We start from the raw sequence: 15,168 nt of genomic DNA, 5'->3' as shown, positions 1-15,168 counted from the left end.
TTCATGTTACACCTTAGGAAACTACAAAAAGAAAAGTAAACCAAACCCAAAAAAGTAAATGTGAGAGACTAGAATAGAGATACATAAAAGATAAGAAAAAAGTAGAGAAAATCAGTAAAACCAAGTTTTATTTCATTGAAAAGGCAACAAAATTGACAAATTGTTAGATTAACTACAGAAGAGAAAAATGATGTAACACTCAAATCGCTGAAATCTTAAAAGAAAGTGGGGAAGTTACTACTGGTTTTACAGAAATGAAAAGAATTTTAAGAGAAAATATGAACAATTCGATGTCAGCTTATCAGATAACCCAGCCGAAATGAACAAATTCTTAGAAACACACTTTCTACCAAACCAAATCATAAAGAAATAGAAAATTTGAACAGTTGTGTAAAATGTAAGGAGATTGAATCACTAATCTAAAATCTCACAAGAAAGAAAAGCATTGACCCAGAAAGATTTATTGGAGAAGTATATACCAATCCTTCTCAAACTCTATCAAAAAAAGAAAACTTAAAATAGAGAATACTTCCTGTCTTATTCCATGAAGTCAGGATTATACTGATGGAAAATTCAGACAAAGACACTACAAGAAATGAAAACTACGCACCAATATTCCTCATGAATATTGATGCAAAAAAATCCTCAAAAACATTTAACATACCAGCTAATTCCTGTGGTTCTGGGCAAGATGGCCAACTAGACGCAGCGAGTTAGAACAGCTGCCACTGAGGAATAGAGACAACTGGCCCACTTTTAACAGATTTTCAGAGGGAAGGAACTGAGAGTGAAGCAAACACAAAACAGAGAAAAGTAGGGATTGCAATCCCAATTTCAGACAAAAGAGACTTTAAACCAACAAAAATCAATAAAGACCAAAAAAAAAAAAAAAAAAGGATTACATAATGGTAACGGGTTCAATTCAACAAGAATATCCAATTGTTTTAAATATAAATGCACCCAACACAGGAGCACTCGCATTCATGAAGCAATTTCTTATTGCCTTTCAAAGAGAATTAGACTCCCACATGATAATAGTGGGAGACTTTAACACCCCACTGACAGTATTAGACAGATCATGGTGGCTGAAATTTAACAAATATATTCAGGACCTGAAATCAGCACAGAACCAAATGGACCTGATAAACATCTACAAAACTCTCTATCCCAAAACAAGAGAATATACATTCTTCTTTTAGCCACACAGCACAAACTCTAAAATCAATCACATGGTGGGAAATAAAACACTCCTCAGCAAATACAAAAGAACTGAAATCATAACAACAAGTCTCTCAGAAAACAGCACCATGAAATTAGAAATCAAGACTGAGAAATTCACTCAAAACCATACAATTACATGGAAATTTAATAAGTTGCTCCTGAATGACTTTTGAGTAAATTATCAAATTAAGGCTGAAATCAAGACGTTCTTTGAAACTAATGAGAATGAACATACAACATACCAGAATCTACGGACACAGTTAAAGAAGTATTAAGAGGAAATGTGTAGCACTAAATGCTCACATCAAAAAGTTAGAAAGATATCAGTGTAACTACCTAACGTCACACTAAAAGAACGAGGAAACCAAGAGAAAACCAACCTCAAAGCAATCAGAAGACGAGAAATAACCAAAACCAGAGCTAAACGGAAAGAGACTGAGATATAAAAAAAAAAAAAAAATCAAAATGTCAACAAATCCAGGAATTACTTTAAAAATAATAAAATAAATGGACTACAACTAGACTATAAAGAAGAAAAGAGAAAATATTCAAATAAACACAATTAGAAATGACAAAGGGGATATTTACAGATAAATTCTACCAGATGTACAAATAAGACCTGGTACCATTCCTGCTGAAACCATCCCAAAAAGTTGAAGAGGAGGAACTCCTCCCTAACTCATTCTACAAAGCCAGCATCATCTTGATACCAAAACCTGGCAGAGACACAAACCCTAAAAAGAAAATTTCAGGCTAATATCCTTGATGAAAATCGATGCAAAAATTCTCAACAAAATACTGACAAACCTAATCCAGCAGCACATCAAAAAGTCTATCCAGCAGAATCAAGTTGGTTTTATCCCTGGGGTGCAAGATTGGTTAACATACACAAATCAATAAATTCGATTCATCACATAAACAGAACTGAAGATAAAAATCACATGATTGTCTCAATAGATGCAGAAAAGGTTTTCCATACAATTCAACACCCCTTCATGTTAAAAATGCTCAGCAAACTAGGTATTAAACAAATGAATATTCCTCAAAATAATAAGAGCCATCTGTAACAAATCCACAGCCAATATGATACTGAATAGGGAAAAGCTGGAAGCATTCCCCTTGAAAACCGGCAGAATACAAGGATGCCCTCTCCCACTACTTCTATTCAACGTACTATGGAAAGTCCTGGCCAGAGCAATCAAGAAAGATAAGGGTTGCCGGGCGCGGTGGCTCAAGCCTGTAATCCCAGCACTTTGGGAGGCCGAGATGGGCGGATCACGAGGTCAGGAGATCGAGACCATCCTGGCTGACACGGTGAAACCCCGTCTCTACTTTAAAAATACAAAAAACTAGCCGGGCAAGGTGGCGGGCGCCTGTAGTCCCAGCTACTCGGGAGGCTGAGGCAGGAGAATGGCGTGAACCCGGGAGGCGGAGCTTGCAGTGAGCTGAGATCCGGCCACTGCACTCCAGCCTGGGCGGCAGAGCGAGACTCCGTCTCAAAAAAAAAAAAAAAAAAAAAAAAAAAAAAAAAGAAAGAAAGATAAGGGTAGAAAGGAGATCAAAATAAGAAGACAGGAAGTCAGACTATCCTTGTTTGCACATGACATGATTCTATATCTAAAACACCCTGTTGTCTAGGAACAAAAGTTCTTTCATCAGATAAACAACTTCAGCAATGTTTCAGGATTCAAAAACAGCATACAAAAATAAATCACTAGCACTCCTATATACCTGCAACAGCCAAGCCAACAGCCAAATCAGGAACACAATCCCATTTGCAACAGTGGCAAAAAGAATAAAATACCTAGGAATACAACTAACCAGGGAGGTGAAAGATCTCTACACAGAGAACTATAAAGCATTGCTGAACAACATCAGAGATGACACTAATAAATGGAAAAACATTCCAAGCTCATTAATAGGAAGAATCAATACAGTTAAAATGGCCAAGCTCCTCAAAGCAGTTTACAATTTCAGTGTGATTCCTCTCCTATCAAACTACCAATGACATTCTTCACAAAACCAGAAAAAACAATTATAAAATTCTATGGAATCAAAAATGAGCCTGAATAGCCAAGGTAATCCTAAGCAAAAACAAAAAAGCTGGAGTCATCATGCTACCTAACTGCAAACTATACTACAAGGTTGCAGTAACCAAAACAGCATGGTACTACTACAAAACAGACACAGAGATTAATGGAACAGAAGAGGGAACCCAGAAATAAAGCAACACACCTGTAACCATCTGATCACCAAAAAATGTGACAAAAACAAGCAATGTGGAAAGAACTCCCTATTCAATAAATGGTGCTGGGACAACTGGCTAGCCCTATGCGTAAGATTGAAACTGGATGCCTTCCTTATACCATATACAAAAATCAACTCAAGATGAATTAAAGACTTAAATGCAGAGCCCCAGATTATAAATACCCTGGAAGACAACCTAGGCAATACCATTCTGGACATAGGGACAGGCAAATATTTTATGACAAAGACACCAAAAGCAATTGCACTGAAATAAAAATTGACAAATAGGATCTAATTAAACCAAAGAGCTTCTGCACAGCAAAGGAAACTATCAACAGAGTAAACAGACAACCTACAGAACGGGAGAAAAGTTTTGTAAAGCGTGCATCTGATAAAGGTCTAATATTCAGCATCTATAAAGAATTTAAACAAATTTACAAGAAAAAAAACCCAACCCCATTAAAAAGTGGGCAAAGGACAGAAATAGACACATTTCAAAGGAAACATACACATAGCCAACAAGTATATGAAAAAAAAACTCAATATCACTGATCATTAGAGAAATGTAAATACTATCTCACAGCAGTCATAATGGCCATTACTACAAAGTCAAAAAATAAAAAGTGCTGGAGACTTGCAGAGAAAAACAAATGCTTATACGTTGTTGGGGGAAGTGTAAATTAGATCAACCATTGTGGAAAACAGTGTGGCAACTACTCAAACAACTGAAAACAGAACTACCATTCCAACCAGCAATCCCATTACTTGGTATATACCCAAAGGAATATAAACCATTCTGTGTCATAAAGACACACGCACATGTTATGTTCATTGCAGCACTATTCGTAATAGCAAAGACATGGAATCAAACTAAGTACCCATCAATGATAGACAAGATAAAGAAAATGTGATACATATATACCATGAAATACTATGCAACCATAAAAAAAGAAATCAAGTCATTTGCAGGAGCATGAGTAGAGCTGGAGGCCATTATCCTCAGAAAACTAATGCAGGAACAGAAAATCAAATACCACATGTTCTCACTTATAACTGAAAGCTAAATGCTGAGAAAACATGGACACATAGAGGGGAACAACAGACAATAGGGCCTATTGGAGGGTAAAGGTTAGGAGGACAGAGAGGATCAGGGGAAATAACTAATGCGTACTATGATTAATAACTGGGTGATGAAATAAGCTGTACAATAAACCCCAGTGATATGCATTTACCTATATAACAAACCTGCACATGTGCCCCTGATCTTAAAATAAAAAAAATTTTTTTAAATAGCAGATGCTGGACAGGACGCAAAGAAAAAAGAAGTCTATATACTTCTGGCGGGAATGTAAATTAGTACAGCCGCAGTGGAAAGCAATACAAAGATTTCTCCAGAAACTAAAAACAGAACCACTGTTCAATCCTGAAATTCAACTACTGTGTATCTATCCAAAGAAAAAGAAATCAGTCCATCAAACGGATGCCTGAACTCCCATGGTTATTGCAGTACTATTCACAATAGCAAAAATATGTAACCTAAGTGTCCATTAACGAATAAATAGAAAAAGAAAATATTGTATAGACACACAATGAAATCCTATTTTGTTGTAAAAAAGAATAAAATCATGTCATGTGCAGCAACACGGATGGAACTGGAGGCCATTATGTTAAGTAAAACAAGTCAAACAGGGAAAAACAAATACTGCAAGTACTCACTCATCTGTGGGAGCTACAAAAGTTGATCTATAAAGGTAGACAGCAGAATGATAGATACCAGAAGCAGGGAAGGATGTTCAGGGGGTGGAGAATGAAGAGATGCTGGTTAAATAGTACAAACATAGATATACGTAAAAGAGGTAAGTTTAAATATTTGATAGCAGAGCATGGTGACTAATTTACAACAATGTATTGTATTTTTCAAAATAGCAAAAAGAGAGGAATTAAAATGTTCCCAGCAAAGAGAGAAATGATAAATGCTCAAGGTCATGGATTCCCTAAATTTCCTGATATCCTGACGTGATCATTACACATTTGATCCATGTAACAAAATATCACATGTATTCCATAAATGTGTACAAGCATTATGAATCAATTAAAAGTAACAGTAGGGAGTCTTCCTATTTCCTATATCCGTTATATCCAAGCCACTCTCTTTCTGGAACAAATATCTTGGTGGTTGTAGTCGGGGGGGTTGATGATGATGATGATGACGATGCTTGTGGTGGAAATGATGATATATTGCTGCTAATAAGCCTCAATTAAATGACTGCTATTATGTGTCAGGCATTGTGCCAACCAAATTTCAGATAGAAATTAGATTTTATGACTTAGACTACTTTATGATGTAAATATTGTTTGGTTCACTTTGCAGTAAAAAGATAGACATTTGGAGAAGTAGAATAATATGTTCTGCAAATCAATCAAACACTAAGAAAAATAAAAGGGGTATAAAATGATACAGAAATAATACTTGCTATGACCCAAAATTCATATAGCAACAATTGTAAGATCTTCCCTGAGGATCACAGAAAGGTAGGAATAAATACAAATGATCATATCACATTGCTAATAAAGCAGATTTGAAAAAGAAACAAAAGATCCATTCACAAATATTATGCAAAGATACTTTATTCAGGGAGTGAAAGGAAGTGACAACTGCACAGGTAGTAGAAGCTCATGCCCAGGGGACAGACAGACACAGGAAATATCAACAGAATTCTCTGATGGTTCCCAGGGACAGAGCTGCAGCTCTTTCTTCTGAAGCTCTGGGAACCGACAAAGCCGAGGACTTCCTTTGTTCAGTCTCCACCTGGACAGTGGCAGTATGGCAGCCTCAGAAAGGAAATATTTTGCAATCAAGGAACATTCTGGACAGATCACAAGCTAAAGGGAAGGAAGCTCCCTGTGTATCCATGGAAGGTTTCATGAGAAGACTAAGGTGGAGCTGTGGAACGAGGTGAGCCAATTATTCTTATCCTTTCATGGTCCTGATGGATCCTGAAGCTGTTACTTGTTCTTGGGTGGACACTTTGGCTGGCAGGGTGGGGAAGGTGGCACAGGAGGACATTTCTGCTGGCACTGCTGAGGTGGGCAGGGCTCTGGACACTTTGGTGGTGGGCAGGGCTCAGGGCACTTCGGGGGTGGACATGGCTCTGGGCACTTTGGCGTGGGGCACACAGGAGGTGGCTGGCAGGGCTGCTTGCACTGCTGCTGTTGGTAAGACATCCTGCTGGAGTCTCAGAATCTGAAAGAAATGATACGACAGTGTTCACGGGAAAGGAATCCTCCAGAGAGAGAAGCCAAAGCTTATGTACTACCATGGCATATCATTAAAGCTTATGTAATAACATGACATATTATTTCTCCAATCTCCAAAAATTTATTTAAACTCTTAGCTCCCTTTTCATGACTTCTTGTCTTTTCCTTTCCACTTTAGTAAGTTGCTTCTAGGAAATCCTGCCTTTCCTCATACAATTTCTCCAAAGAAAACATCCCTGTAATAAAGAAGCAAGCATGTTAATCCAGGAAATTAACATCTTCAGGAAAGGCAGTCACAAGTTCAGACCCCCTGGGCAATCTCACAAGCTATTCCTATCATCATTATCTGTTGTAAAGCACCGGTGGGTTGACTTGAGCATAGAGCAAAGGGCTGTTCAGGAAGAAGTGCAGGCTCTCACGCCTGCTAAGACACAAACCTTTGAAAAGGACACCAGGAAAATACGGAAAAGAGAAAAAGATTCATCCTTTTCTTCCAACCAAAGCTTTCCTATTAACTTCTCTGTCCATATGAATATGTAACTGTACATTTTTAAAAAGCAATATAAAACACTCTATCACATAGTCTAATCCTATAGTTCCATCCACTAAGTACCATCAACTCCATGATCATAGGTTTGGATCCACCAGACTTGCTGGATTTGATTAAATTCAACATTTCAGGTCAAAAAGAAGAGAACTCAAGGAAGCAGACTCACCAGGTTTTCCAAAGCAGATCGGTGCTCAAGTACCAGGAGTTTAGAAGTTGTGCAGCAGAGAACCTCTTTATAGGGCCTGCTACCCCACCCAGCAGGAAATGGAACTGCCCAAACTGGGCTGGTCCAGCAATGTCCCAACTAAAATGCAAATTTATCCATAAGTGGCATGACAGGGATTCTCAGACTGGGAAATACCGTGTTCTGGGATCTGTCCACTGGATTAAGTGCTCCTGACTCACGGAGGCCCTGCCTTAGGTCTCAGTTTCAGTGACTTATGGCAAAGAGGGACTTGGGGGATTCTCTAACTGGTGGTCAAGGACTCTCTTTCTTGATTGGGGGCAATGAATGCTTCCTGTCTAACACCTTCCCTAAATCAGAAAACTTCCTGCCCTGATCCACTTTAGCTGAATGCCACATTGTTGAACATTAACCCATCTCCACCTGGGCTTTCCTCGTACAATTTGCCAATGTGCTAGAAGGACAGACAGACCTAACAAAGGCCTGAGTTCTGGCCCCAGATTTTTTTGCTAAGTTATATGACCACAGCCAGGTCAACTCACCTCCCTGGAATTGTAAACAGAGCAGCATCATACCTATCTCTGGTTTTGAAGGCACTGACCACATCTTGCCTTCTGCTGACTCTGTTCAAGCCTGAAATTTTCTGTTCCACCTCTATCTTTCTCTCACAGAACCCTAGATTTTTCCTATATTCCTTTTGTCTTTGAAGTTGTCCTACACACTCCTCATAGAGGCACTTGTGTCCCAGGACAGATACCGGAGTGAGATCCAGTATCCACAGTACGCTTTCTGCTGCTGCTATCAAGGATGTGTACTACAGCCTTTTTATTTATAGAAATGTACTCTTAGACAGCACATTAAGGAAATGGAGAGAAGGGAACCAAAGTTACAAGCATTCATTTTAAATCTATGTATTGAACCATGCCTATATCTTTCCCTGTGAACATCCTATAGAGAACAAAATGCATAGACTCACAGTATCTTATGTAAATAATTAGAAGAAGGTTTGCAGAGTAGAGAAGGTCAGAGGACTTAAAGTCTGATATCTAGGGGAAAATATAAACTAAGTGTGATCCTATATGTTTCCTTTCTCTACTTTTTCAAAGCAGGTTTCAGTCTTTGAAAGACAGTATTATTTTATTTGTTTGTATGTTATTCCTTTGTCTTTTCCCAAAGCCCTCTAGCCCCACAACCTGCTAGATTATCAACTCACACCCCAATGTATACCTCTTATCTGTCCATTTTAGTACACATTGTTCACTCGATACATATGTTGCCAATGTGAATCTCTTTCACATCTTTCTAAGACTCTTCCTGCAATCAATGGGGCTTACTAAACATTGTTTATTAAACATTTAAAATAATGCTGCTGGAGCTTCCTTATCTGGGCCAATAATCTGGAAGCTTTCCAAGAATGTGGTTTCATAATTGGAGAAGAAGAAGGAAGAGGAAGATAAGAAAAAAGAGGAAAAGGAGTGACTCAAATTCTCTGGAGCACTCACCAGCTATGCTCCAGATAGAGCAAGAGCACTGAATCAACCCAGCATCACATCCCTCAGTTAAGCAGGTTAGCTTCCCAGATCTGCAACTGCTCCAGTCTCTAAGGAAGGGCTTTTGGCCAAGATATCCACTGGCCAGATGCTACAGAAATAGAACTATCATGTCAGTACCTTTGTGCCAGGTGTTTACAAATAGTGTTCTCACGAAATGCTTCCTATAGACCATTACACATGCCAAGCACAGTGGGTGAAGTAAACAGACTTCTCTCAATAGGTCCCCTACTCCTCCCCAGAGCCTCACATCACATCTACAACACAAATCCCTAGAGAAATGTCTGATTTCTAACATGCAAAATTGGAAAATTGGCTGCCAAATGAGATGACTGTGTGAGATAATACAGTTTGGATCATGCCCTGAGACTCCCCTTCTCAGAACACCCCACTCAAACAGGCTGCTTATGGCAGCAGTGCAGGCACCAGAGTGGCAGCAGCCTTAGTGCCCCCAGCATCTCAGACAGGATTAAGACAGGGTTGCTTTACAAGTTGAGATGGTGAATTGGAAACTCAGAGTTCCTCACAGACCAGCTACATGAAGAGTGGCCGCAACATCAAGGGGGCAGCTAATAGTCACAGCTTCCCCAGGTTAGGACATCCAGGCCCTGAGACATAGAGCGAGGTATACTTCACACACACACACAGACACACACACACACACACACCATGGGTCTTTATCATGTCTAAAGAGCTTAGCTTTATCTTCTTTAAGAGTCTAATAATCTTAGGTTCATTCCTATTACTTCTACTCCATAATTTTCTAGGGGATCATTAAGTATGAATTATTAGTATTTTAAAATGTCAGGAAAGAAAAAGCACTTAATTTTTTTTTTTGCAATTCACAAAGTATATTTGAATGTTATTAATTATATATTCACTCGTGTGTGTGTGTGTGTGTGTGTTTATAATGCTATGAAATTTACATCACATACGTAGCTTTGGCTACCTACTACTACAATAAAGATACATAACTGTTCCATTACCACAAGACTTCTCTGCTCCCCACTTATAGCCATAACCACCCCTCCTTTCCCAAATACTTACCTCTAGTAAATATTTGTCTTTTTTCCATCTCTATGATTTCATTATTTTAAGAATATTTGAGTAAATTTATACATCGTGCAACCTTTTAAGAATTGCTCTTTGTTTCATATAACATAATTTCATGGAGATCCATTCACTTCATGCACTTTTAATTTTGTGTTATACTTGATTCAACATTTTATCTCACATTTCAATGCTATACATCCCACTAAACAAAACAGTGCTGGAAAATAAAGATTTAAAATTAAATATGAAAAAAATAAAGAAACAAAATTATGGTAAAATATTCTTGATATGCTCAGAGAAAGGGTAACTGCAGTTCCCCATGCATATCTGTCTTCTGCTTTTATTTCTGAATGAAAGGCTAAGCATCCATTGTCCTTTCATGCTGAATCTGATAAATTACAGAACATACATATGGTAGAATACTGAATATCCTTAAGGTGAATGTTTTGGAAGATTGTTTAATATAATTTAAAACATTTAGAATTATACTAAAAACATGTGAAGCATGATATCATTCTCATCAACATTTATTAAAAGATAGGAAACATATGAAACAATATATTAAATGTGATTATTTATGGCTGGTGAAATTACAGATGATGTTTATTTTCTTATTTCACTTTTCAAAGTATTCTTCAAATGTTCCCTATTACTGAGTAAGGAATCTTAAAATTCGACTTTGAAAAGCTGACAAGAGACAAGCCTGTCCATTGTTCAATTAGTCAGATAATTGTCTTTTTTATTTTTTGAGCATTTTTGGGCAGACACTAAAGGTGGAGCTGGAAGGAAGTAGCAGTTGTTTTGTAGTTATAGCTCTACATTTGATCACATCCCTTCTAAAATCTCTCTTGAAGAAAACCTCAACAATGATCCCCATCTGCATAGCAACTGACATTCGTACACAGAAGCCACAGACATGCGATAACCATATGTATCTATAAAATAATTCACCAGGCCAGGAACGGCAGATCATGCCTGAAATCCCAGCACTTTGGGAGACCAACATGGGTGGATCACAAGGTCAGGAGTTCAAGACCAACCTCCCCAAGATGGTGAAACCCAGTCTCTACTAAAATTACAAAAATTAGCCAGGCGTGATTGCGGAGGCCTGTAATCCCAGCTACTCAGGAGGCTGAGGCAAGGAATTGCTTGAACCCAGAAGGCGGAGGTTGCAGTGAGCTGGCGTCATACCTCTGCACTCCAGCTTGGGTGACAGAGCTAGACTCTGTCTCAAAAAATAAATAAATAAATTTCAAAAAATAAAAATAAAAATAAAACGTTCACCAAAATTGGCAGGTCATACTAGGGTAAAAAAATCAGGAATGAGTTTGTCTACTATCCAAGAGCCAGCCAAATAGAAATCATAACATTGGCCATAATATGATGAAATTGAAAGAAATGGATGATTAGTAGACAGGTAATAAAGATAATAGAACATAGTGATAATAATAGTACCTACCACTAAATTGTCATGAGAAAAAAATTAAATCAGAGACTGCATTTAAAGTATTTAGCACAGGCTACAGATAGTACTCAAAATAGTAAAGAAATCCATGGCTAATCAAAGAGATAGAGGCAAAATATCAAATTCAAGTTGTTTATGGTTGAGAAAGATACTTGTTTTTCTTTAAGACCTTTTATATCATCCTTATTTTAAGTATGTGCCAGAAGTTTGTAGGACGCAGCAAATGTAAATACATGATTTAAATGAAGTGTGCAGAAATAATAAGATAGACTGATCTTGACATTTATTCTTACATGATAAAAATGAGAGTTAACCTAAGCAGAAATTTAGAACAAAGGATGATGTTTCTGTGTTATTTGGACTCTCTACAACTTTCCTCTGAATTCAGATAATACAAAAAAAAATCTAAAAACAATAAATAGCAGTATGTTGATTTGTTGATTTGCAAAATATTAACATGTATAAATATTTTTATTCTGTGTGAAAAAATGTATAATGTTTTATTCTTGTGAAAAAATGTATAACGTTACCTCTAATTTAGTCTACTGTTACTGTGGTTAGCTGTTTAGGACAATTAAAAAATTGCTCATTTAAATATCACACTCCTTCCACTGACAAATTACCTAAATTTTAGGCTAAATCCTTATAAGAAACTGAATAGCTCGTTAGCACTAATCTTTCCAAAGTTTATAAACCTTATAAATTCTACTTTTATTTTCTCCATATGTTAGATACAAACATTTAAGAGCAAAATTCAAGAGCTATTAGTAATATGCTTAGTGTTAATGAGATTAAGAAGAATATATGGTAAATGATGGAATGAATCAGATACTTCTACTTTTAAGAATCTTTTCAAGATAGTGAATGTGCATAGGCTGTGGTCTCCCTTCAAAAATGTCAAAAAGGAAAACAAAGAAACACAAACAAAATTGTGAAAAAATTTGGAGAGAAAAGACTGTTTGAACTCTTACATAGGATGAGAGTCCTGAAAATTCTACTGTAAGTTTGAGAAAGGTTAAATAAAGTATGAACACTAAGAAAAACCAAACTAACTCACAATCTTAAAAGATAAACATAATTTTATGATATGATCCAGCTACAACACATTCAAAAATTGATCTAGTACATTTTAAAATATGTCAACAAAAATAATGTGCATTCAAATAATTATGCCAGCTTTAGTCAGAATATCCACTATCTGTGATCTACCAAGATGTCCTTCAATAATTAAATGGATAAACTATGGTACATCACACCCATGCAATGGAATACTACACAGTGATAACATGGAATGACCTATCAAGACTCACAAAGACATAGTTGAATTTGAAATGCAAACTAATAAGTAAGAAATGTCAGTCTCAAAGGCTGTAAGCCCATTTGTATGAATTTTACAGTAAAAGGCAAACTTACACATCCAAAAAGCGCAACAAACTCCAAGTTCAATTAGCTCAATGACACCCACCATGACACATATTACAATCAAATTATCAAAAGAGAGAATCTTGAAAGCAGCAGGAGGGAAGTGAATGATCATATCTAAGCAATCCTTAAGAAATAGTTGACCAAATGCTCATCAGAAACCTTAGAGATCAGGAGGTAGTGGGATGACGTATTTAAAGCCGTAAAAGAAAACACTTTCAACCTAGAATTCTACAGCTGGCAAAATGGTCCTTTAAAATGAGGGCAAAATCATAGCATTTCCAGAAATAAAAACTGGAGGCATTTCATTTTCCCTAGATTTTGTGTATGAGAAATGATAAACAGAGGCTCTCAGGTTGAAATAAAAGAATGCCTCAGAGAGACTATATGAAGATACAAAAATCTCTGATAAATGTACACTGGTACATAAAAGCCAGCATTATTGAAATTTTAGCTTGTAACTTCAATTTTTATTTTCTACAAGATTTAAAATGCAAATGAATACAATATAATTACAAATCTATGTTAGCAAACACACAGTGTATAGAGACGTAATTTGTGAATGCAACAAAAAAACAGGATAGTATTGTATGAGTCAAATTTTCTCTTTTTTTTTGACACAGTCTCACTGCATCACCCAGGCTGGAATGCAGTGGCATGATCTTGGCTCACTGCAACCTCCGCCTCTGGGCTCAAGCGATTACCTTGCCTCAGCCTCCTTAGTAATGGAATTACAGGCATGTGCCACCACACCCAGTTAATTTTTACATTTTTAGTAGAGACAGGGTTTCGCCATGTTGACGAGGCTGGATATGAGTTAAATTTTTGGTACAATTGGAATTAAACGGGTATTAATTCAAATTAAATTACTATAACTTTAGGATATTATATATTATTCCCATTGAAACGACAAAAATAGTTTCAAGTATACACAAAAGATAAAGCCAATAAAATCATTTTACTACAAAAAAATCCAATAAACATAAATCAGACAGTATTGAAAAACAAACATTATACAGAAAACAGTAAATGAAGAAAGAAGACCTTTCTTATCAGTAATTACTTTAAATGTAAATGAATTAAATTCTCCCCAACAACACAAATTGGAAGAATGAATTTTAAAAAAAGTTCAGCTGTTTGTTGTTTACAACAGACTAACTTTACGGCTAAAGACACAAAGAAGGTGAAAGTAATAGGATGGAAAAAGATATTTCATGTAAATAGTAGCCTAAAAAGACCAGAGGTAGCTACACTACCATCAGACATACTTAACTTTAAGTTGAGAACTGTTACAAGAGACTACAAAAGACGTGTATATTGATAGAGATTTATTCACCAAGAAAATATAGAATTTATAAACATACATTTACCAAACATCAGAAATACAAAATATATGAAGATATGGTGAGAGAAATTAAAAGAAGTTCATAGGTCTATAATAAATGTTGAAAACTCAAATAATTCACTCTCAAAAATGACTAGAATAATAGAATTTCAAAAAAATAGAGGACTTAAATATATAAGCCAATCAGACCAAATAGACAAATATAGAGCACTCCACCCAACAGCAGCAGGATACACCTTAAAGTTTTCTCAAGAGAACATGGAAGAACACTCTCCAGGATAGACTACGTATTAGGCTACAGAACAAGTTAATATATTTTAAAAGACTAAAATCATACAATGTACTTTTCCAATCACAATGGAATAAAAATAAAAATCTACAACCAAATTAAAACAAGAAATTTCACAAATTTGTGGAAATTAAACAACACACTCTTAAACAACCAACAAGTCAAATATGAAAACATAGGGAAAATGAGAAATCACTTGAGACTACTGACAACAAAACACATCATACCAAAACTTACGGGTTGAAGCAAAAACAGCGATAACAGAGAAATTTATAGCCATAACCACATATATTTTTAATGAAAAAAAAAGGTATAAGATCAATAACTTCATGTTTCACTTGGGAAGCTACAAAAAGTAAAGTAAGCTAAACCCCAAAAAAGAAAATATGAGCCTAGAGTAGATTAGTAATAAAGGAAAAGCAAACAGTAGAGAAAAATCAATAAAACCATGTTTTATTTCTTTGAACAAGTCACAAAATTGACAAACCTTTACACAGATTAACTACAGGAATAAAAAACGATGTAAGACTCAAATACCTAAAATCTCAAAAGAGAGTAGGGACATTACTACTGATTTTACAGAA

General features: G+C 36.2%; 1 protein-coding gene across 1 annotated transcript; it reads right to left on the bottom strand.

The window, feature by feature from the left end:
• Positions 1 to 6,081: 6,081 nt before the first annotated feature.
• Positions 6,082 to 6,712, bottom strand: LOC105497914 (small proline-rich protein 2E-like). Its single transcript, XM_011769445.3, has one exon. It carries the CDS (start codon positions 6,691 to 6,693, stop codon positions 6,475 to 6,477), a length of 219 nt encoding a protein of 72 aa, XP_011767747.2. The 5' UTR covers positions 6,694 to 6,712; the 3' UTR covers positions 6,082 to 6,474.
• Between the last annotated feature and the right edge of the window lie 8,456 nt (positions 6,713 to 15,168).

This window comes from Macaca nemestrina, chromosome 1 (assembly GCF_043159975.1).
Source record: "Macaca nemestrina isolate mMacNem1 chromosome 1, mMacNem.hap1, whole genome shotgun sequence".
In the NCBI taxonomy this organism is placed as follows: domain Eukaryota; kingdom Metazoa; phylum Chordata; class Mammalia; order Primates; family Cercopithecidae; genus Macaca; species Macaca nemestrina.
The sequence above is the reverse complement of the archived record's forward strand: the minus strand, read 5'-3'. Positions and strand labels throughout refer to the sequence as shown.